Source organism: Chrysemys picta, unplaced genomic scaffold (genome assembly GCF_011386835.1).
Source record: "Chrysemys picta bellii isolate R12L10 unplaced genomic scaffold, ASM1138683v2 scaf9, whole genome shotgun sequence".
Lineage (NCBI taxonomy): Eukaryota > Metazoa > Chordata > Testudines > Emydidae > Chrysemys > Chrysemys picta.
Window position 1 is genome coordinate 204072 of NW_027052716.1, and position 24077 is coordinate 228148.

At 52.2% G+C, this 24077-nt stretch overlaps 1 protein-coding gene across 7 annotated transcripts; it reads right to left on the bottom strand.

Annotated features, from left to right (window-relative positions):
* Positions 1 to 2424: 2424 nt before the first annotated feature.
* On the bottom strand, positions 2425 to 24027 carry LOC135977685 (fibrinogen-like protein 1-like protein). 7 transcript variants are annotated; one of them, XM_065578931.1, is made up of 3 exons: positions 22949 to 24027; positions 14390 to 14500; positions 2425 to 13021 (listed from the first exon to the last, which is right to left on the bottom strand). In XM_065578931.1, exons 2-3 carry the CDS (start codon positions 14457 to 14459, stop codon positions 12324 to 12326), a joined length of 768 nt encoding a protein of 255 aa, XP_065435003.1. In that variant the 5' UTR covers positions 14460 to 14500; positions 22949 to 24027; the 3' UTR covers positions 2425 to 12323. The 7 variants fall into 7 exon arrangements, with proteins under 7 accessions (XP_065435003.1, XP_065435002.1, XP_065435001.1 ...); XM_065578930.1 differs by lacking the exon at positions 22949 to 24027 and adding an exon at positions 17065 to 17906; XM_065578929.1 differs by lacking the exon at positions 22949 to 24027 and adding an exon at positions 15987 to 16497.
* Positions 24028 to 24077: the final 50 nt, after the last annotated feature.

The window sequence follows — 24077 nt, forward strand, 5'->3', positions numbered from 1 at the left end:
TGACAACCCTACTTAAGGACCTTTGAAAAGCAGCCTCCTTAGCACCGCTCCTGATACCAGGGGCCAAGGCGCCCCCGGACATGAGAACCACAATAGGCCAGAGCAAAACGCTGCGTTAGAAATCGGAGCTCAGGCTGCCAAGCGAACGATAGCTGACAGACAGGAGATGCGGGAATTAAGGTTGTGCCTTCAGCCAGCAACTGGTGTTCATCCGTTTGCACCACACACACACCTGTAGGCAGGGCCACTATTTCCTTGTCTGTCTGCCTGCCTGTTTAGCATCTCTCGGTCCTTACTGTGCCCATCACCGTGGTGTCTGAGTGGCAAACCAAGGGTTTGACGTGTGCATATGAAACTGCCTGACTGGAAGGACGTGGTTTGGTGTGGATCAGTGACTGCTGGGGCGATTGGTGGCAGAAGGCTCTGAGGGCCTGGCTCATTCCGACCTGGGTCATTCCAATGGCTTCTACAGCTGAGAGCAGCCCAGTCTCCTGCCTGGGTCCGACGCAAACCAGGAAGTACAGGACCACGGTTAATAAGAGCAGCTCAAAAGATCATTTTCGCTGAGCCCAGCCCTGCACAGATTTCCAGCTTAGGTTTGCATTTTCAGCAAAATTTCTTCTTGATTATTTTCTCCCAACCCCTTTGTGCCTCCATAATAGCCAGCCACCCCGTCAGTCGAATCCTGGGGCGCTCCAGGGACAGCGTGTGTGCGTGTATGTGTACGTCTATATATGTGTATGTGTACATGTGTGTATGTATGTGTGTACGTGTATGTGCACGAGTGTGTGCACGTGAGTGTGCGTGTGTACATGTACCCCAGTCAGATGTATACATCTGGATTTCCTTTGAAAGAATTTTCAAATTGAGCTGATCAAGTGCAATGGCAAAGCACCCAATTCCTCTGCCCCCCAACTGCCTTCGCTGCTTTAACGTACAACCTGCTCTGCTGGCACCTCTGACTCCTGAAAGCCCTAACGCTCCCGGGGAGCAGGCCGTGCCCTGCCCTGCCCTGGCTGCCCCGGGTGTTACCTCGGAGGGAATCGTTCCAGATTCCAATGGGTGGCAGGTCCAGGGAAGAGCCTTATCTGGGGGGAGGCTGTACCAGACCCGCCCGACCCAGGCAGGCTCCCAGGTACTCTCTGCTCGGGGCTGATAAGGCTCCTTAGCAGTTTCTCTCCAAACAAATTCCAGTTCAAGACACCTGAGAGCTCCACAGCAGGGCAGCATCCCCAGAGCGCAGCAGGGCGGGGGTTAGGGGGAGCAGTCGGTAGCAGCACCTGCCCCTCGTACGGCAGGAGCGAGAAGTGCCAGCCACGTGCTGCCTCCATCCCCAGAGGCCAGGTGAGAGTGAATTCCCACGTCCCCGCACGATTGGTTCCGTCACTCTTCTACACTTATATGGATTTCCAATGTCAATGTTTCTAACATCAGCTTTGCCAGCTCTCCTTACACCTTTGTCTGCTAGAGCAAAAACCTGAAATGCAGCTACCTCCTCCTGCTGGGTGACTATAGACCTTAATGACAGAGCTCAGAACTGCTTAGTCAAGCTGACTAGCTGCAGCCCCTCGGGTTGCCTGCTCGAAGGTGTGCTGGCCAGGCCACAAGTCGTTTCTGTGCCTCTTCCCTGCTCCTTCTCAGCATTTGAAGATCATTTGACTAGTGTGAACAAGAGTCTATACTGGGGAGAGCCCAGGGTGAGAGAGTCACTAGACCCTGGTTATACAGTGCTCTGTCACGGCTCTGAGGTGCAGTTAACTTCACTTGCTGCACAAGGAACCAGTCCCAGAATCTGAACCAATTGTCCATCAGCGAGTATTTGACTCCCTCTGTCCGGGATGGATGAATTGGGATTCTTGGCCCCTGCATTTGTGTTTCAAGCTTCACTCCGGCTCATCCCTTTTCAGCTGCCCCGTGCGCTCATCTCCTGCTCCTCACCCAGGAGAGCCGCCAGCTTTTTTGCCGCCCTAGGCGGCGGAAGGTCCCGCCCCCTAAATGCCACCCCCGACAGAGGCGGCGGAAAGTCTCGCCCCCGAAATACTGCCGACGACCGGGGCGGCCTGTAACGATGCTGGTTCTGGTGGGACCCAACTGAGAGTGCCAATTCAGGACAAATTGCTCAAACAGGGCAGTTACAGCCCAAGGCTGGGGGTTTTCCACCTCTAAGGCAAACCAAACCAGCCAAACAGTGAAGTCTTGGGTCTCACCCCACTGGCTAACCACAAGTCACACAAGCAATTCCCTTAGACACTCCAGTTTCCCAGTATCACCACCAGTGCCACTCGATATGGGGACAAATGGTTATGAAAACCAATACCCCAGTAAAAGGGAAAAAAAGGTTCTCTCGATCCCGAAGGACCAAGCCCCAGACCCAGGTCAATATACAAATTAGATCTTACCCACAAATCAAGCTGTTGCCAATCCTTTAGAATCTAAAGGTTTATTCATAAAAGGAAAAGATATAGATGAGAGTTAGAATTGGTTAAATGGAATCAATTACATACAGTAATGGCAAAGTTCTTGGTTCAGGCTTGCAGCAGCGATAGAATAAACTGCAGGTTCAAATCAAGTCTCTGGAACATCCCCAGCTGGGATGGGTCATCAGTCCTTTGTTCAGAGCTTCAGTTTGTAGCAAAGTCCCTCCAGAGGTAAGAAGCAGGATTGAAGACAAAATGGAGATGAGGCATCGGCCCTTTTATAGTCTTTTCCAGGTGTAAGAACACCTCTTTGTTCTTACTGTGGAAAATTACAGCAAAATGGAGTCTGGAGTCACATGGGCACGTTCCTGCATACTTTACTGAGTTACAAGTCGTATCTGCCTTCTCTCCATGGGTCAGTTGTATAGCTGATGGTCCTTAATGGGCCATCAAGCAGGCCAGGCAGAGCTAACACCAACTTGTCTGGGATGTTTCCCAGAAGCATAGCATAAGTTTGAAATACAGACAGTACAGAGCCAATATTCATAACTTCAACTACAAAATTGATACACACATATAGACAGCATAATCATAACTAGTAAACCATAACCTTGTCTTAGACACCTCATTTGACCCCCTTTATAGAAGATTTGGTGTCACTACCGGACCTTGGTTGCAACCATGTTCTATATGGTCCCAGATTATATAAAAAACATCACACGGCCGAAGATCCAGCTGCCGCAGTCGCCGCCCCCCAAATGTTAGCGCCCTAGGCGACCGACTAGGTTGCCTAATGGGTTGCGCCAGCACTGTCCTCACCTGCCTGCTGGACCTGACAGCCCCACTTCTCACCACAGACAAACAAAACCCGCCCATCTGAACGGGATTCATCCATGCAATCAGGAACTTCCACCCAAAGGAACTGAAGACAGGTGTGTCGTGTATCTGCTCCTCTATCCCTCACCCCTGTCCCTGGAGCGCCCCAGGATGCAACTGACGGGGTGGCTGGCTATTATGGAGTCTGTGATCTGCGTTGACCCACCTACCCGTTAGGGGGCGGTGGGGAGCTATGAGGTCACTGGCCGGCCTGGGTCACGCCTCCGTCAGCGGGGAATTAGCGGCGGGGCGGCCGCCAGCCAGAGTCTGTAGCGCGCCCCTCAGGCAGGGGAGCGCCGGCAAAGGTCAGTAGCGCGCCCCTCAGGCAGGGGAGCGCCGGCAAAGGTCAGTAGCGCGCCCCTCAGGCAGGGGAGCGCCGGCAAAGGTCCCGGTGTGGCTCGGCCGGGTAGGGGAACGCAGGCCCACCCTACACCACTGCGTTCCAGCCCAGGACCCTGGCAGTGGCAGGACGAGGGTCCCGCCACAGGATCAGCGGCGTCCTTCCGCAATACAGACTCACCACTGCGCAGCTCTGTCCCTGGGCTACTTCCTACCCAATTGCTCGTCCGAATCCCTCTGGTCCCGCCGGTGCAGTCCGCTGCTGGCAGCTCCAGCTCCCGCTCAGGCTCAGGCTCAGGCTCCTCCAGCTCCTCTGGGTACTCGGCTGCTGGCAGCTCCAGCTCCCCCTCCGGCTCCTCCAGTTCCTCTGGGTACTCGGCAGCGGGCAGTCCTGGCAGCCCCAGTCCGTCCTCCAGGTGAGGTCTCCACTGGTCCAGGGCCTCCCCTGGCATGGCAGCAGGGTCTGAAGGGAGCAGCCCACAGTCTGCGTCTGCCTCCCTCCCTGGTGCTGCTCCAACTGAGCTAAGGGCCCCGCCCTTTATACTTCCTGTTCCACCCCTCCCCTTCCGGGGGGTGGAGCGAGCTTGGGCTGGCCCCGCCCACTCAGGCTGAGGGAAAGGCCCTTTACCCTCAGGTTCGGAGGGCAGCCACCCTGGCCCCCTACAGAGGCACAAAGGGGTTGGGAGAAAATAATCAAGAAGAACTTTTGCTGAAAATGCAAACCTAAGCTGGAAATCTGTGCAGGGCTGGGCTCAGCGAAAATGATCTTTTGAGCTGCTCTTATTAACCGTGGTCCTGTACTTCCTGGTTTGCGTCGGACCCAGAAGCAGCAGTAGCATGAGGCTTTCTCCCAGGATTTCCATTAAGGCCAAACCCCAGTGTGACAATGCGGTTCTGGCGGAACCCAACTGAGAGTGCCAACTCAGGACAAATTGCTTAAACAGGGCAGTTGCAGCCCAAGGCTGGGGTATTTTCCACCTCTAAGGCAAACCAAACCAGCCAGATTAAGGGAACTTCGGTCTCACCCCACTGGCTAACCGCAAGTCTCTCAAGCAATCTCCTTAGACACTCCAGTTTCCCAGTATAACCACCAGTGCCACTCGTACGGGGACAAATGGTTATGAAAACCAGTACCCAAGTAACAGAAAAAGGTTCTCCTGATCCCAAAGGACCAAGCCCCAGACCCAGGTCAATATACAAATCAGATCTTTCCCACAAATCACGCTGTTGCCAATCCTTTAGAATCTAAAATCTAAAGGTTTATTTATAAAAGGAAAAAGATAGAGATGAGAGTTAGAATTGGTTAAATGGAATCAATTACATACAGTAATGGCACAGTTCTTGGTTCAGGCTTGCAGCAGCGATGGAATAAACTGCAGGTTCAAATCAAGTCTCTGGAATACATCCCCCGCTGGGATGGGTCCTCAGTCCTTTGTTCAGAGCTTCAGTTTGTAGCAAAGTTCCTCCAGAGGTATGAAGCAGGATTGAAGACCAGATGGAGATGAGGCATCCGCCTTATATAGTCTTTTCCAGGTGTCAGAATACCTCTTTGTTCTTACCATGGAAAATTACAGCAAAATGGAGTCTGGAGTCACATGGGCCAGTCCCTGCATACTTTGCTGAGTTACAAGGCGTATCTGCCTTCTCTCAATGGGTCCATTGTATAGCTGATGGTCCTTAATGGGCCATCAAGCAGGCTAGGCAGAGCTAATCTCAGCTTGTCTGGGATGTCACCCAGAAGCATAGCATAAGTTTGCCATACAGACAGTATAGAGCCAATATTCATAACTTCGACCACAAAACTGATACACACATATAGACAGCATAATCATAACCAGCAAACCATAACCTTGTCCTAGACACCCCATTTGACCCCCTTTATACCAGATTTGGGTGCCACTACAGGACCTTGGTTGCAACAATGATCTATACGGTCCCAGTTTATGTCAATAACGTCACACCCCCAACGCAAAATTGATGCAGGAAGGGATGACACAAACATCACTGACTGCATCCCAAGAGCTCCCCATCCTGGGTTCTGTCTCACTACAGCTAGTATTGGGTTAGAAGCCATACCAGTGTATAACAGAAACGGTTTATCAAAATTATGTTCAACCACATGATTGAACCTCTTTACAAACCCAAGGTAAAACTTAGTTAGAACAATAGTGGATTGGATCTGCTCTGGCAGCATCGTCCCTGTATGTCTCATGTGATCTTTCCAAGAGCTAAAGGAAACCGTTACTTTATCCACACAAGCTCGGGCAAATGTTCGGAACCCAATTAACATTAAATAAATGCAGATATTAATGTTCTTCATAGTACAGGAATCTTGGCATTTAGCCATGAAAGCAATATGGTAGTGTGCCTCAGTCTTCCTTTTCATACAGCACATTAGGTCTGGAATGTCTTTTCCCCTGTGAAAAGTTCCCATATTGTTTACAGGCATCAACTGTGAAACATCAATATAGCAAGGCCTTTTAACATAACGTGTGTTTTTATGTATTCCTTTTAACACATTTAAGGGATTCTCCAAAAGATTAGGCACATTGTACATTTTTACAGTTTGTGGCAATAGCAACACATTCATTACAAAATTTAGCAATAACAACAAGTTTATTGCAAGTGTCCATCTACAATCGTTTTTGACATGCCACACCTTTGGCTCAATACCATCGGAGTTTGGGCATTTTAGGGTTAACCTGTGGCTTCCCTTTGCAAAATTCAGTTTTCTCTTTCCTCCTTGTCCTGCAGGATCAAACCCTGATTTCTCTTGCTTAACAGAATTCACTGGCTGATGGGGTGGGCCCTCTGTGCTAACAGCTATTAGCAAGTCCTTCCCCTCCCAGCCAGACAAGTAATTTGCACTACCCCGGACCAGAGCCAGTCCACCAGTTTTCACATTTGTAACTGCTATCATTTCCAAGGCTGGACTCTGTCTTAAAGAGATACCACACAAATCCAAAGAGTCTGCGGGTGAGAGTTTGCTTGCTCTCCCCCGCATCCTCAAGCATTTAGCCATAAAACTGCTCTGCTCTGACACATCAGTAACCAAATCTGTCCTCAAACCCTGAAGCACAAACTGCTCATTTAAAGAATTAGAAAGGAGACATTCCTGTTCCAACACCATTGTCTCCCCAACAAGTTGGCCCCACCCAGCCACTTGGTTATAGGGCTGCCTCAATTCCTTAACAACTTTTACTTCCTCTGAGACCTTCTCAAAGCTACCCACACTGGATCTTTTAAAAGGAAAGTCAGTGGATCCATTCACAACAGACAATTGTTTGCTGCTAGGAACTGAAACTTCCTTGATTAAATCACTCTCACACCCTTCAGTTGCAGGGAACTGCTTGCACCGAGTACCATGAGGATTCCTTTCTCCAGGAGCTTTTCTAAGCAGCAATTCACCCCTCACAGAAATTCTGCCCTTACCCTCTTCACCTAGGGCTTGCTCTAAAGGAACACTTTCCTGAGCAACAACAGACTTTATCCGGGTCTTACTTACATTCAGGATCACCTTTGGCCCATCAGGCAGATTTCTACACAATCCCCTTTCAGGCGAACCCATAGACTTCCTAGATAAAAGGTTAGAAATAGTTCCCTTCTCTTTGCCACACACAAGCTTAGGAATTTTTTCCTTTTTGCTACAAGTTGTTAAACTGTCCGTAGGTACCACAACCAAATTACCTCTCTGCTCTCCTTGTGCCCTGGCTAGGGTATCACCCTGATCAGACAGAGTTGTTACACCCTTCTCCAACCACACATGAGCAACAGGCAAAATACAAGCACCAGAATCTTCTGATCTCTGGGATTTTGCTAAGACACTAACTGGATGCAACCTAGTTACGGTGCCATTCTCCCCAGCAGATGCAAACTTAGGACCATTCCCTTCCTGGGCTTTAGTTGAATCCAGAACCAACTCTGAGACAACTAAATTACTCTCAACCATCACAGGCCAAAAGGCACCTTCTGTCTGCTCCACAGACAAAAAAGAGTTGGTGACGCATTTCCCTTTACTAGACATACAGCTTGGGATTTCCTTTCCCTTGTCCCAGCACACCGGGCTGTTCACAGACAACTGCTTGGAGACTGGGGTAGCTTCCTCCATAGGCAAGTCAATACCCCTGACAGACACAGGCACATTTCCTTCACTGTCACTATTCTCCACACAGGAAACAGGTAAGGTATAGGGACACTCATCTTCCACTCTCCTTGCCTCCCCAAACTGCTGACTAGATAAAGCCATCAGCTCACAAGACTGCCTAGGCTCATCCAAAATCTCCTTGTTCTCCTCTCCCTTCGCTTGATCTAATTCCAGATTTACTTCTGAGACATTAGATAGACATTCAGAAACTTCATTCACAGCCAAACAGCTACTTTCCAAAGACAAACTTTTGGAGAAACCCTCCCTAGGCACAACCTTAGGATCAATCCTCTCTTGTGCTTGGTTTGTATTAACTTGACTGACCATAGCTTTAATATCATTTCCAATCATAATATCCTTAGGGATTATGTCTTTTACTCCCACAACCATGGTGCCCTCCAATCCCTTCCATTTCAGGTGGATTTTAGCCAAAGGCACCCTGACAAAATACTTAGATAAGGCTACAACAGTTACATCTTCACCTGGCAAATAATCTTCCTTCCTGACAAGACTTGCTTTAACCAGAGTAATATCTGCTGCGGTGTCCCTCCATGCCATACACCTCACTCCATTCACTTCTGCACTGCTAATAAACTCTGCATTATTTCCCCCATATTTAGCTTTAATGTGAGTTTTAAGGTCAAATTCTTCCGAGACCACAGAAACAGCATTTGCACACAGGGCACCAATGCTGGGCTCTGTGTGGCTTGCCTGTGAGTTTACAACAACAGGGTTAGCATTGGCCAGGGCATTTGGGGTTGCTGGTTTTGGGCTGCCCTTCAGTGTCGGGCAGTCTGGTCTCATGTGGCCCAGGATACCACAGTGATAGCATGTAACCTGTTCTGTCCTGGGATGTGAGTTCCTACCCTCCGGGCCCCCTTGAACTCCTTTAGAAGAGTCAGGTTTATTTTTAAATCCTTCCCTCCTCTTGAACTGGGGAGAATGGTGATCAGTTTTCCCCGGGGTTTTACACCCTTCTCGAGCCCTGTTTTGGGTATGGGCATCCGCAATCTCTGCTGCCCGTAGGACTGACTCAGGGTCCCTGTCACACACAGCTGCTCTCACATTGTCAGGCACAATATCTAAGAACTGTTCCAAAGTTATTAAATCCAGCAGTTTTTCAAAACTCCCATGCGCCTTGGCTCCCATAACCCACTTTTTAACAAAACCCATCAGCTTATGAGCACATTCTACAAAAGTACAATCCTTAGACATTTTAAACTCTCTAAACTTAACTCTGTAAGATTCAGGAGTAACCTTGAACCGCCTTAACACAGAATCCTTAAACCGCTCATAATCTAAGGCTTCTTGTTCCCCCAAGTCATTGAATACCTCCCTGGCTTTTCCAGTCAGTCTGGTCAGCAGGACAGGCATTCGCTGACCCTCGGGGATCTGGTACAGATTGCAGAGGCGTTCAAAGGTAGACAAAAACATCTCTATATCCTCAGTATCATTGTAAATGGGACACATCCTTTCCCAGTTTTTCTCATGGCGGGGGGGAAGTGGAGTACCAGGTGGGGATGACTTTCTCCGCTCTTCCATTACTTGGAGCTGAAGTCTGGCCGTCTCCTGTTCCATCTTGTGAGTCTCCTGTTCCATCCTGTGAGTCTCCTGCTCAGCAGCGAGCAGCTCTAGACGCCCCTTACGCGCTCTCTCTTCTCTCTCATCAGCCTCCTTCTTTCTTTGATCGGCTTCTTTCTCTCTCTCTCAGCAGCCTCCTTCTCTAATTCTGCTATTTTTTGCTTCTCCAGCAATCGAAGATCTGCTAGCTTCTGTTCATGCTCAAATTGCAGTTTACTTGTCACCCTTTGCATCCTAATTTTTTCTGCATCTTCTGCAGCCTCAGGTAAGGGCTGTGCTCTTGCCCCCTGATCACTGGCTATTAACAGATTTCTCAGTTCTTGATTTGTAGCTTTCTTTCTAAAACTTATCCTCTTTTCTGAACACAAATTTTCCAGGGCTTTTTTGCCAAGTCCCTCATATGCTCTTTGCTCAGCCATTGCAGCAGCTCTTTAACCAACAAAACTCTCAATTCCAAAATTCAAATTTGGATAGCGTGGGGTTCTGACCCAAAGCTTAATTGACCTGGTTCTGTGGATCCTGCCGACTACGCCACTGTGACAATGCGGTTCTGGCGGAACCCAACTGAGAGTGCCAACTCAGGACAAATTGCTTAAACAGGGCAGTTGCAGCCCAAGGCTGGGGTATTTTCCACCTCTAAGGCAAACCAAACCAGCCAGATTAAGGGAACTTCGGTCTCACCCCACTGGCTAACCGCAAGTCTCTCAAGCAATCTCCTTAGACACTCCAGTTTCCCAGTATAACCACCAGTGCCACTCGTACGGGGACAAATGGTTATGAAAACCAGTACCCAAGTAAAAGAAAAAGGTTCTCCTGATCCCAAAGGACCAAGCCCCAGACCCAGGTCAATATACAAATCAGATCTTTCCCACAAATCACGCTGTTGCCAATCCTTTAGAATCTAAAATCTAAAGGTTTATTTATAAAAGGAAAAAGATAGAGATGAGAGTTAGAATTGGTTAAATGGAATCAATTACATACAGTAATGGCACAGTTCTTGGTTCAGGCTTGCAGCAGCGATGGAATAAACTGCAGGTTCAAATCAAGTCTCTGGAATACATCCCCCGCTGGGATGGGTCCTCAGTCCTTTGTTCAGAGCTTCAGTTTGTAGCAAAGTTCCTCCAGAGGTATGAAGCAGGATTGAAGACCAGATGGAGATGAGGCATCCGCCTTATATAGTCTTTTCCAGGTGTCAGAATACCTCTTTGTTCTTACCATGGAAAATTACAGCAAAATGGAGTCTGGAGTCACATGGGCCAGTCCCTGCATACTTTGCTGAGTTACAAGGCGTATCTGCCTTCTCTCCATGGGTCAGTTGTATAGCTGATGGTCCTTAATGGGCCATCAAGCAGGCCAGGCAGAGCTAACACCAACTTGTCTGGGATGTCACCCAGAAGCATAGCATAAGTTTGCCATACAGACAGTATAGAGCCAATATTCATAACTTCGACCACAAAACTGATACACACATATAGACAGCATAATCATAACCAGCAAACCATAACCTTGTCCTAGACACCCCATTTGACCCCCTTTATACCAGATTTGGGTGCCACTACAGGACCTTGGTTGCAACAATGATCTATACGGTCCCAGTTTATGTCAATAACGTCACACCCAGATACGTCCGTAATTGGTGAGAAGGGCTGACTTTACAAGGGGAGAGGGATAGCTCAGTGGTTTGAACATTGGCCTGCTAAACCCAGGGTTGTGAGTTGAATCCTTGAGGGAGCCATTTAGGGATCTGGGGCAAAAATCTGTCTGGGGATTGGCCCTGCTTTGAGCAGGGGGTGGGACTAGATGACCTCCTGAGGTCCCTTCCAATCCTGATATTCTATGATAAGATTTCCAGACCACCCACATCCTACTTATCTTGAGACAAGTACCAACAGTTTGGACGCCTGTCCCAGCTGAACCTCTGCACTATGGAAATTCAGCACCAGTAGGGCTCCCAGCTTCCCTCCCCCTGAAAAAATCCCTCTTTCCAAACCTGCCCCCCAAACTCCCCCCTACGCACGCTCTCCATGCAGGTTCTGTCAGGAAGGCCAATTGGACAGGGCCTTGTGTCCTGGGGATGCACTGAAGGGCCATGGTCAGGAGGGGAATGGAAAGATGCAGTTTGGGGGGGGGCAACGCCCCTTCACATTCCCCCCCATCTTCACCCCTGCCAGTGGACCAGCCAGGACTACATCTTGGGAGGAGCATAGAGAGCTTTTGGGCCAGGTGCTGGCTAAAGAGGCTTGGAGCTGAGAGCAGGGAGGCTAATCCCTGCTGTTGGCTCCTGCTGTGTTTGGAGAAGCAGGACTCTGTATGTTCCTTGTAAATAAACAAGACATCAAAAAATTACCAGACTCCACTGCCAATTTCTGCTCCCCACTGGAACATCCCCAGGGCCCCAAACTTTGACTAGCCCCTTGGGTTGAAGAGGGACACCAATATCTTTATTGTGTGGTTTCGTTGCACGTCTATCTAATCTCAGTGGTTTATCAGCAACTAATTACTGTTGCAATGTTTTCTCATGTAATAACCATATTTATTAAAAACACAGAGGCCAGGTTTTTGAACCCAAACTCACCACAGCTAATACATGCAGGATTCAGATGTAAAGTCCTGGCTTTGAGTCATCCCCCATTTAAATGCTCAATGACAGTTGCTAGAAATCCAGTGTCATGATTCATTGATCACTAATGCCAAGGGGCAGTGGCAGGGCTGGGAGAAGCAGAGGTTAATGTGGGTCTAAAGTCGTAGTGAGTGACATGGCTTCCAGCGAGGCAGAGTGGAAGTGGGGGTCCAGTTATACACACCAATCACACTCTTTGTGTCATTCGAACGCACCGGCGGGGTCAGCTCTCAGCATTTATTCCAGGGGATTTACCGTGCAGAAGCCAACAGGGAAGGGGGTGAGCAGAGTGGAGGCATTGCAGGGACTGCACTGATTAGGTGGGGGATGGCGCGCCGTGTCTGATCTAATATTGTCTCCCCTTCTCAGCGGCGCTGCTCCCAAGGAGGATGGGCTCCTCCTGCCGGACCCAGCACACGTCTGTTGGCTTAACCAGGATGAGGGAAGACTTGCACTCCCCACTCTTACAGAACCCTGCCCAGTAGATGTAGCCTTTCCTATTGAGCAGGACGTTCTGACACTTGTCGTACCACCAGCCTCCATAGCTACTTGCGCAGTTCCCACTGGTCTGGTCCTGATCCTTGTCACTTGTGCTGAACTTCATGTTGTCGTGTATGCCCCCCAGGCCGGAGTGGTAGGTGGTGAGATAGTCCTCGCCGTCCCCAGAGTACCTGCCCAGCCTCAGAGGGTACCCGCTGGGCTCATCCTCGACACTGAAGATGTCGTACTCTGCGTAGCGGGTGTTGTTGGATTTGTCCTCCACGACAAAGCGGACCTTGTAGATGTTCTGCCGCGTGAGCAGGGACAGGTACTCATTGCCCAGCCAGTAATCCTGCTGCACGTTCCCAAAGCCGTACTTGTAGGTGCTCCAGGACTCCTTCCAGGTGATCTCTGTGTTGTAAGAATTTCTCTGGACAACGGTCCAGCCCTTGCCTTCGGTGTCCATGTCACACCACACCACTCGAGGGGGAGAGCCTGCTGGCTGGATGACCTGGACCCCGCTGGGGCTGTCCCTGGGAATGTTGCTGCAGTCTTTGGGGAACCCTGAAATGCCACGAACATCAGGTTAAGGGGGCAGGTGGGGAGGGGGGGAGAGAGCGCTAGCTAGCTCGATCAAATCAGCCTGGGGTAACTGGAGGCTGGGTTTTTAGAGGCAGGTCCTGTGTATTTCACAATACTACAGCCACAGAATCCGCCCCGGCCATTCCTGGCCACAGAATCCCGCTCCAGATCTTACACTTTCATTTTACCAATAAAATAAAATAAGAATAGTTTCTTGCTCTGCTGGTTTTGAAGAAACCTTGAAGAGATGAATCAACTGTAAACCAAGGCTCTGTATCCTTCCTGAGTCCGTACTGCTGAAGAAATCGTTTGGCGAGGGTGGGGGAGACGCTGCCAGATCCATCTCAGCGAATGTTAATTATGAAACCCATCGGTGACAATTTAAATGGGAGTTTTCAAAGAGCCTAAGGGAGTTTGACACCCGACTGTGATTGGAATTCAGTGGGATTTAGGCACCCAACTCCCTGTGGTGCCTTTGAAAATTGCAGACATCCTATCGAGGGGCTTGTCTTTGGAGCGGAAATTGTCCCGAACTATCCTGGTAGAATGAGAGCACTGTGGTTATACTGCCCCTCCCCTCCCCAGGGTCCTCCCTCGAGCCTGAGCCCCCCAGCTCCCCTACCCCCCAGACAATCCCCCTGTGTGCCCCTCCCCCATAGCTGAGCCGAGGGGGAGGAGCTGCTGAGCACTGCGGGGGCAGGGGCTCAGGGCCACCTCTGGAGCTGGCTCGGCCCCTGGCCTGCCTGGGCAAGCCCCTGAGCAGCTCCCAGAGCCGCTGGAGGTGTGGGGAGAAGGGAATGAAAACCCCTGACAAGGAGCAACTGGCTCTCCCTGCTGCCTGGACTCTGGGGGCAAGGCTTCTAGGCATGAGCGAGAGATCCCCAGCTGTTAGCCGGGGCTAGCCCTAGTATAGGAGTTGGTGAGATGGAAGGGTAGAACTCCCAGCCAATTTGGGGGGGGTGCCTGGTTCTCACACGCTGCCCTGCGGTTGGCACCAGCGCTCTTCAGTCACTGCCGGGGGCTTGGCAGCCGTTACCGGAGAAAGGGATAACGAAGCTGTGTAAAGCAAACAGGCAATCGAGCAGCACCTCCCCCACCCCGGCGGGCCCATTCCCAGGCGCTGGAGGCCTGCGAATGGGAGTAGTGGGCTCACTAGCGCAGACCGGCCTTGCGATCCCTTCGGAGAACTCAGCGTTTCTTTGGGCCCAGCGCTGGCGGGGGGGCTGGAAGGTGCATTCAGTGGATAAGTGGATCTAGGGGTGACCCCGGCATGGGGGAGAGGAGCAGAATCAGGCCCACGATCTCGGATATGGCAGATGATAGAAGCTCTCCGACGGGTTCCCTACTCACCCCTCTCGACCTTCTTGTGGGCCAGGGTCCCGTTGCCCTGCACGGGGGCTACGCAAAGGAGCACCATCATGGACAGCGCAGACAGAAGCAGGAGAGAGCTGGACTGGAACCCTGCAGGGGACAGAAACCGCTGGACATGAGACCAGGAGAGAGTTTCACAAGTGCCTAAATCCCACTAGACGTCACTGGGATTTAGGCACTTAAGTGACTTAGCCACTCTTGAAAATGTTACCCTTAGACGCTAAGGCCAGAGTTTTCAGAGGGCTCAACTACTGGGCCAGATTTTCAGAAGAGCTCAGCTCCCAGGTAGGCACCGCAGGACATGGCTGCATGTTCAAAGGGGCTCAGCATGGGCGGGGTGGGCCCAAGTCTCTGGAGACGGGGTGAAGCCCACCATTCACCTCTCCCCCGGCCCGGCCACTGTCTCCATCTCTGCAGCCGGCCCGATTAGCACACAGCTGGGACCCAGCTGCATGGTAAAAACCATTCAAAGATTGCGGCTCCGATGGCCTGGCTCCCGGGTCCCGGGCGGGTCAGGGCCGGCTGGAGCGCTCCCTGTGGTGAGGAAGGAGCTGCCGCCTCTCTCCCCGCGCTGCACCGCTGCAAGGGGAGTGCTGCTCGGAGCAACTCCCTCTGTCCCAGCTCCCCCCGTCCACAGTCACTACCACCAGCCGGAGGGCAGTGCCCGCTCACCCACACAGAGACAGCAGCTGGGCAGCCTCCGGCAGGGCTCTGCCCCCCTCAGATGAGTGCCAGGTGAGAGGGGCCCAGGGCACAGAGCTGCTGTGTGCCCCACGCCAGGCATGCTGCCCCCTGCACTGCAGCCCAGCAGCCCAGAGGGGGACACGCTGCTGACACTGCAGCTGTTCTGTGGGCCCAGCTCAGGCCAGGCTTAAAGTGGGCAGAGTCGCCAGGGGCCACAGTCCTGGCCAAAAAAGAGTTCAAAATGGAGCCGGGTCCCTGAGGGGTGCACTGTAAGCGCTGCCCTAGCAAGGGCATGGCCATTTATTTCAGCCGGGATTAACATAGACACCCCTCCCCCGCCCCACACATGCTTTTCCCAGGCCACCTTCAGCACTCAGCGCAGGGATTCACAATGACCTTGCCGGGATCAGCAGCCCAGAGCAATCCAGACTCTTGGACAGAAACCGGCTCATTCACCCCCGGCCCCGCCCCCAGGTATATCTATCCTGGCCCTGGTATTACATCTTGTGTAGCTACAGCCCACATAACGCAGAGCACGGCATATGCAGCCCCCAATGGTAAATAGGTTGAGAACCCTACAGCAGAGGCTCACGTGTGAAGCTCCAGAGGTCCCAAGTTTGATTATAGCTGCTGCCGGCCCGTGACAGGTGCAAAATGGCAGCTTTTTGTGGGGTGAGGCGGGGTGGGGCAGGCAGGGTGTGTGTGTGTGTGTGTCAAACCAGAACAGGCTAAAGCCGCACTGGAGTCCGGCACCGTGCTTTCTGTCAGCCATCATTGTATTCATATGGTGTTGCAAAGTTAGAAAGTCCACAACTAACCCCAAAAGTGACCGTGATACAAACGTGCAAATGAATTAGAGAGAGCGAGAGAGAACACCGTGTAAACGACACACCGAAACACACTGTTGCAATGGAAACACTTTGCCCAGACATCATCCCCAGACAGATTTCATTGGAAACACCTTCTTTTTGGAGCTGCCTGGACCCCAAATTCTTCAGACAATGTCACAGCCCAAGTAACTGTGACACGCTGCCAGCAATCTCAGGTATCCTTGTGAGAGAGAGGAGAGAGGCGTAACCCCATGGCAGGCAAAGGGTTAAAGCTTTAAAGGAGAAGGATTTCAGTGAGTCTGACAAGCCAGAACTACAATGTTTGGAACTGAAGTGAAATACCAATCTGGAGTCACTCATCCTTGAAAACACGCCTCCCCTTCTCCTGACGCCCCAGAGGAGCGGGGACGCTGCCAGCTAGCAGCCGTTCACACACTCTAATAGTCTAAGACACAGAGGGCCTGAGTTCGACCTGTGACCTTGGAAAACTCATTACACTGCACCATACCTCAGTTTCCCCATTTTTAAAACATGGTTTATGCTAGTTCCTTTGTGTTCTAAAGTGCTTTGGCCCCAATGCCTAAAGGAACCTGGGGCAGGGCGGGAGGATTCCTGCCTAGGGTCCAGCAGAGCGCTGGGCAGGGGATCCCCGCCAGGCTCCTGGTACCCCATGGCCCCGGGGGCACTCTTTACCCACCAGGAGGCACTGCCAGACTCCTAGCTAGCCAGGCTCATGCTGCAGCATGCACTTGCTGGGGGAAATGCTGCTCCGTTTCAAAGGAAAAGCAGCATGTACCTCACTGCGCCCCCATCCCTTGTGCCTCGGCCAGGCAGGGTCGGGAAAGCAGAGGATGCACCAGGGCTCCCCTCCCCCTTGTGCACCTGCCCGGGCTGAGGGGCGGCACTGAGAGGAGTGCAGGCTGCCCCTCTCTATGCGGTAGTTACTGCATCTGTCTGGGCACGTTCCTTCCTGTGCCCGGGCACTCAGGGCACATGGTGTCCCACAGGGGCCACATAGCATGCCCTGCCACTGCACCTCCCCCACGTGCCCACACCGCCTGGGGCTCTGGTGCCCACCACCAGGCTCTGGCCCTACATCTCCAGGCTGTGTGAAATACTGGGCATTTCAATAAAACTCACCCATCCCGACGCTGCAGCTGAGCGGGCGAGTTAGCAACCTGAAGCGTCCCCCACTTCCACATCAGAAACCAGAGCCGGGGCTCCATGCCTTTATGGACATTGTCCCGACAGGTCACGGCCGGGTGAGGAGATACCTGAGTGGGATGGGCTGGAGCGAGACTGCGCTGCTGCTGCATCTGTCCCACAGGGAAGAGGATCAAACTGGATTCATTCAGCGACTGTCAAGGCAGCTGCTCTCTGTGTCCCAGCTCTCCGGCTGGGATACAGGGGGCAGGAACTGGTGCATTAGAGGGAACAGCTCCACGTCCGTATAGTTCTGGAAAAGAGCACCCAGGCCATCGAAATGTGCAACAAAGGACACGAGATGGGACCTGTTTATTTTGTTGAACGTGGCACCAGTTTGCTTAGTGTGATGTGCTCCAGTCTGCTCATTTGGGGACCAGGTTTTGGGATGAGGGGGAGTTTGTGCTGTCACACAAACAACGAATGAATCTCCCACATGCAATTCATGCTGCCTCCTCCCTCCCGCCCGCACACCCCGAATGCCAGCTGCAGCCGGCCCCATAAGTCTGGCTGCCCTGGTAAAGCAGCTTCCAGTGGATTCTGGCTGATTCTGGCTATGCATCTGTGACGAACTGGGACTGTTCTTACTGTGGTCTTTGAATGCTGGCAGGGGAGTGTGGCTAGGATAGTCTGCATTGGGGGATGGGAGACTGACCGGAGAATACCTGAGCATGTAACATGAGAACCCAGGAAGGGGTTAGAGGCCAGGTGACACCTTTGCCCGGGAAACTGAACAAAGGCTGTGGGAGGGGTCGCTAAAGGGAGAGTTTCAGGAGCTGGCTGGTGGAATGGCTGGGAGGCAGACAGGGCTCTGTACTCCCAAGGGGCTGGGGTGCCCGAGGACCCCAAGATGGACCTAACTGAGGGGGTCCTGTTTTCTGTGCCTGCGGGACCTGTCTTGAACTGTGTTCCTGTCGTCTAAATAAACCTTCTGCTTTACTGGCTGGCTGAGAGTCATGGTGAATCGCAGGAAGCCGGGGGTGCAGGACCCTGAGTCCCCCCACACTCCGTGACAGGATCACCCCCATCAGCTGGGCGTGCTGGGCCGACCCCATGCACAACAGGGGCAGCAGCGCGGCCGCCCTCGCGCTCTGATTGTGACTCGGGATTGCGGGGGCTTCTCACCTGTCCCATGGAAACGTGGCCAAAGGCGCCAATTGTCCCTTCATCAAAATGGCGCCATCTCCCACTGCTGCCAGCGGGGCTGAGGCCTGCGCGAGGGCCGCCCCGTCCCCACGCTCTGTCTGCATGTGGCAGGCAGGCTGCCCTCCTGACGCTGGCTGCCACCTCCCGCTGGGCTCCAGGAGGCTGAAGCCGAGCCCACAGGCAGACTGGCTGAGGCCATGGTTCAGGGCCTGGACAGCGCATGGGGACTGTGAGGGGATGTGGGGGGAAGGCTGAGCGGGTTGCAGGGGGGTGTGGGGGCAGGGATAGGGGGCAGGCTGAGGGGGACAGAGGGATATGGGCATAAGGGAGACAGAGTGTGCAGGGGGAACGCTGACAGGGGTAGTAGGTGTGGAGGGCAGGAAGAAGGCTGAGGGGGCCAGGGAGTGTGGGGGGCAGGGGGAAGGCTGAGGGGGGCATGGGGATGGGGCAGAGGGGAGGCTGTGGGGGTTGGAGGTGATCATGTGGGATATAAGAGCGGCTGAGGGAGGTGCAGGGCATGTGGGGGCAGGGGGCAGAAGAATGTGCGGGAAGGTTAAGGGGGCCGGGGTGTGGGGAGCCGAGGGAGGCTGAGGGGGGTACAGGGGGATGGGGACAGGAAGGAGGCTAAGGGAGGCAGGAGGGAGGCTCAGGGAGATGTGGGGGGCAGGGGAGAGGCTAGGGTTTGTGCGCAGAGGACAGTCGTAGAATCATAGAATATCAGGGTTGGAAGAGACCTCAGGAGGTCATCTAGTCCAACCCCCTGCTCAAAGCAGGACCAATTCCCAACTAAATCATCCCAGCCAGGGCTTTGTCAAGCCGGGACTTAAAAACCTCCAAGGAAGGAGACTCCACCACCTCCCTAGGTAATGCATTTCGGTAGGGCTTAGGGGCCACAAACGAGACCAGGGCCCCCTGGTGCTAGGCGCTGTCCAAACACATGATGAGAGATTGGCCCCACCCCAGAGAGCCTACAGTCTACACAGACAAAAAGTGGGTGGGGAAACAGAGGCACGGAGAAATGAAGTGACCAAAGCTAAAGAGCAGGTCAGGAATAGAACCCAGGTGTCCTGACGCCCAGGCCTGTGCCCTCAACCAAACCTATACGGCTATCCTGAGGTCAGCACATCCTTCAAACGGGGACCTGTGCTCGGAACCAAATACAGGGCACGTTCCTTTTGGCTTCTTTCTGATGAATAAAGGGTAGTTGTTTTTAAAGCCCTGTGGGGTTTGATTTGCTTTTACATTAGAAATGCAGATCTTGTCCACCCTTCTTTTTTCGTGGCTGGCTCTATGGGTGACGACAGAACTACTGGGTTGACGAGGTCGGTTTATTATTATTTAACATTTCTCTCGTGGTAGTGCTGAAAGACCATTATCAGCTGGGCCCTACTTTTGCTGGGGCTGTACAGACATACCTCAAGTGTCACTCCCGTGCTATTCTGTTGTGTGCAGGTCATTATACCACGTTCACCACCACAGTATCACAGCACCTTCCAGTGGTGCATTACGCTACATGACTAACACCCATCACGTATTTGTTCCCTTGTCCTCTCCCAAGGGTGAGAAGTGTGCCCGATCAAGAGGGCTTTTTAATAATACACACACACACGTTGCTGTGTGTGTATATATCAGAGAAGGCGCTGTAAAGAAATGCCTTGCATTGGAGCGGATGGTGGGGCGGTTTGGGATGGTCCTTAGTGGCACCTTAGAGACTAACAGGTATATACATAGCACATGAAAAGATGGGAGTTGTCTTACCAAGTGGGAGGTCAGTCTAATGAAGTCATCTGATGAAGTGGGTTCTAGCCCACTGTGACAATGCGGTTCTGGCGGAACCCAACTGAGAGTGCCAACTCAGGACAAATTGCTCAAATAGGGCAGTTACAGCCCAAGGCTGGGGTTTTCTCCACCTCTAAGGCAAACCAAACCAGCCAGACTAAGAGGACTCCAGTCTCACCCCACTGGCTAACTGCAAGTCTCACAAGCAATCTCCTTAGACACTCCAGTTTCCCAGTATTACCACCAGTACCACTCGTTATGGGGACAAATGGTTATGAAAAACAATACCCCAGTAAAAGAAAAAGGTTCTCCTGATCCCAAAGGACCAAGCCCCAGACCCAGGTCAATATACAAATCAGATCTTACCCACAAATCACGCTGTTGCCAATCCTTTAGAATCTAAAATCTAAAGGTTTATTCATAAAAGGAAAAAGATAGAGATGAGAGTTAGAATTGGTTAAATGGAATCAATTACATACAGTAATGGCAAAGTTCTTGGTTCAGGCTTGCAGCAGCGATGGAATAAACTGCAGGTTCAAATCAAGTCTCTGGAATACATCCCCCGCTGGGATGGGTCCTCAGTCCTTTGTTCAAAGCTTCAGCTTGTAGCAAAGTTCCTCAAGAGGTATGAAGCAGGATTGAAGACAAGATGGAGATGAGGCATCAGCCTTATATAGTCTTTTCCAGGTGTAAGAACACCTCTTTGTTCTTACTGTGGAAAATTACAGCAAAATGGAGTCTGGAGTCACATGGGCCAGTCCCTGCATACTTTGCTGAGTTACAAGGCGTGTCTGCCTTCTCTCAATGGGTCCATTGTATAGCTGATGGTCCTTAATGGGCCATCAAGCAGGCTAGGCAGAGCTAACACCAGTTTGTCTGGGATGTCACCCAGCAGCATAGCATAAGTTTGAAATACAGACAGTATAGAGCCAATATTCATAACTTCAACTACAAAAGTGATACACACATATAGACAGCATAATCATAACCAGTAAACCATAACCTTGTCTTAGACACCCCATTTGACCCCCTTTATACAAGATTTGCGTGCCACTACAGGACCTTGGTTGCAACAATGATCTATATGGTCCCAGATTATATCAATAACGTCACACCCACGAAAGCTTATGCCCAAATATATTTGTTAATCTCTAAGGTGCCACAAGGACGCCTCGTTGTTTTTGCTGATACAGACTAACATGGCTACCACACTGAAACCTGTCTCTTGTTATAGCGTCCTACTGTGCCAGAAAAGCAAAACTATCACCCACAGTCTGTGCCCCAGAGAACTTACAGTCCAAACAGGGTGACAGAGAAGTATACTAAGACGTGCACAGTACACTCAGTGTGATCACAGATTTGCACAGCTTTCTCACAAGTACCAAGGATATGAAACCTGAGTGATCAAGGGAGGAAGGAAGGGGGTTTTGATCAGGCTGCTTGAAACAGGTGCATGGGGAGGAGGTCGGTTGTTCTGGTTGGCACCCATTTCACTCAAATGCCGAACACACAGTAGGGAGAAAAGCTCTCTTTGCTAAATATTCAGTGGTCATGCTCCTTTGGTTTGAGGCATTAGAAAACTCCCTCTGGAGCCCACCAGCAGAAACAGGGAAGCTAAGACTGGGTATGTCTAAAGTGAAAAACAAGAAAGAAACAATTAAAAAAAAAAAAAAGCCTTTTCATGCTTTCTTTATCCACCATAAAGTAGAAAAAAATAAGAGCTCAAACCCAATTGTTTAGCATGTCACCTTTAATGAGCGGAGGTGAACTTTGTTGAGATCCTAGGAACAGAGTGATGCACTGTATGATTATAGATGTGTCACTGTGTGTTTGTGTGTGAGTGCACCTTTGCTTACTCACCTATATCCACGCACATTTCAGAGGAAAGGGGAGGGGAAGGCAAAGCCGCCTCGGAAAGGTGAGCGGCGTCTGATATGGATTTTATTTGTGTGAACAGTTTGGGTGGCCGGCGCTCTCTTCCTTTCAGGCAGTATTTGCTAAATTAATGAGATGTCTCTGAGATGAATCACCGTGCAGCCTGGTGGCAGTACCTGCATTGCCGGCCGGCTTTGAACATTACTAGCGCACCTTTCACAGGAGTTTTACCTTCTAATACATCAGGGCTCAATAGAGAGAGAAGAACATTACTGTTCTGAGAACTCGGCCGTGGACGGATCAGCTTTGCATGCTTGTCAGGGAGGGGAACGTGCGCACACACTCATGAAAACATTGTTCCTGCCGAGGAAATCAAGGAGCCTAACGCATCTTTAAATTCATAGGGAACAACTGGGACTGGCAGATGGGGGGATCATGGCAGCTCTCCCAGCCAGGGAGGTGGGGTGGCCTTCCTCTCCCAGCAGCCGGGGCTGGGCTGTGCTGCAAAGTTCCCAACTCTCAGGCAGGGCTGGCTCTAATTTTTTTGCCGCCCCAAGCAAAAAAAAAGAGTGCCGCCCTCCATAGCGCCACCATAACACACGCCCTCAGCACCGCGACGCCACCCCACCTCCGCGGAGCGCCGCGGAGCCGAACACCCCCCCTCACGGAGCACCGCCAAATGCCGTGCCGTCGAACCCCCCCACCGAGCGCCACCGAACACCCCCCCGCGGAGCGCCGCGCCGTGCTGCTGAACCCTCCCACCGCCACACATATCTCCCACTGAGCGCCGCGCCACCAAACACCCCACCGTCGAGCCGTGCTGCCAAACAGCGCCCCCGCCCCCGCGGAGCGCCCTGCCGTGCCGCCACCCCCCCCACGGAGCACTGCTGCCGAATCCCACCCCCCAGTGACACCTACACGCCCAGCCGACGAAACAAAAACAACCCACCCCACCCCCAGCGACCAAACTCCCTCCCCCCCCCAAAAAATCCCCACCACCCCAAGATTGGCCGCCCCTTACCAGGTGCCGCCCCAAGCACGTGCTTGGTCGGCTGGTGCCTGGAGCCGGCCCTGCTTTCAGGGGCTGAGTGCGAGTCCCGGGCTTTGGGCACCAACAGGAGGGGCTGCCGTGATAGTGGGAGAAGCTCCTCTGACGCCGTGATGTTCAGGGCTGGGCCTGCGGGCAGAGCTCTGTGTGAGAGCCCCGGGGCTCTGCTGAGGCTACAGGACAGAGGCCTCTTCAGTTTGCAGAAAGAAAGAAATCTCTGGGGTGAGCACACAGCAGATGTCTGTTTTCCCAGGGCCAGATGCTGCCACCTTGTGACTGGAAGGGCCCGTGTGAGCTCTGACCACAGATGAGGGAGGACGCCCAGCCTGGCTAGACAGATTCCTTAATGCCATGGCTGGGGACAGAAGCCTGCAGCCAAAGCTCACACTGCAGGAAACAACCTGCAGAGGCCTTTCATCTCCCCAGGGTCAGACGTCACCACTAGGAGAATGTGAGTGCCGGAGCACTGGGGGAGCTGGCCTGAGATGGCATCCCAGGGCACAACCACCTGTGTCAAGTCCATTCTGTTTCCATGCTCAGCAAAGATGCAGGGAGCTATGCGGTCAGGAGAGGCGCTGGTCAGAATTTGCCAGTGGAACTGTTTTTCCATCAGAAATTGCCAGCTTGTCAAAATCCAAACGTTTCATGGGAACACGTCGATTTGGACAAACCTTCCGACAGAAAGCAGGCAGGTTTTGCACGGAAAGCTGCTTGGCTCCCTGCCAGCTCGCCCGCCTGCCCACCTGCTTGACAGGCTGATGGGGGGCCTGGGCTTCCAGGCTGCAGAGAGAAGGCCCTGGCTCCCAAGATCCCAGGGTCCCCGAAATCCTCTCCTTGCAGGGGTAATGTTCTGGTTACTGCACAGCTCTAGGAGGAGGGGAGGTATCCGATGCCCCACAAGCCACCAATCCTCCCTGCCAAGGTCCCAGTAACTACGATAGCCTGTGAGAACATCCTAACCTTTAGGTCACTTTCCCTGCCAGGTAAAAGGGTGTGACCTGGACCCCTCCCTGCCACCGGAGTCCAGCACTGCCGAGAAAGCCAAGTGTGGACTAAACTAAGCCCCTGGTTAACCCTTTCCCAGAGGAATCCAGAAGCCACT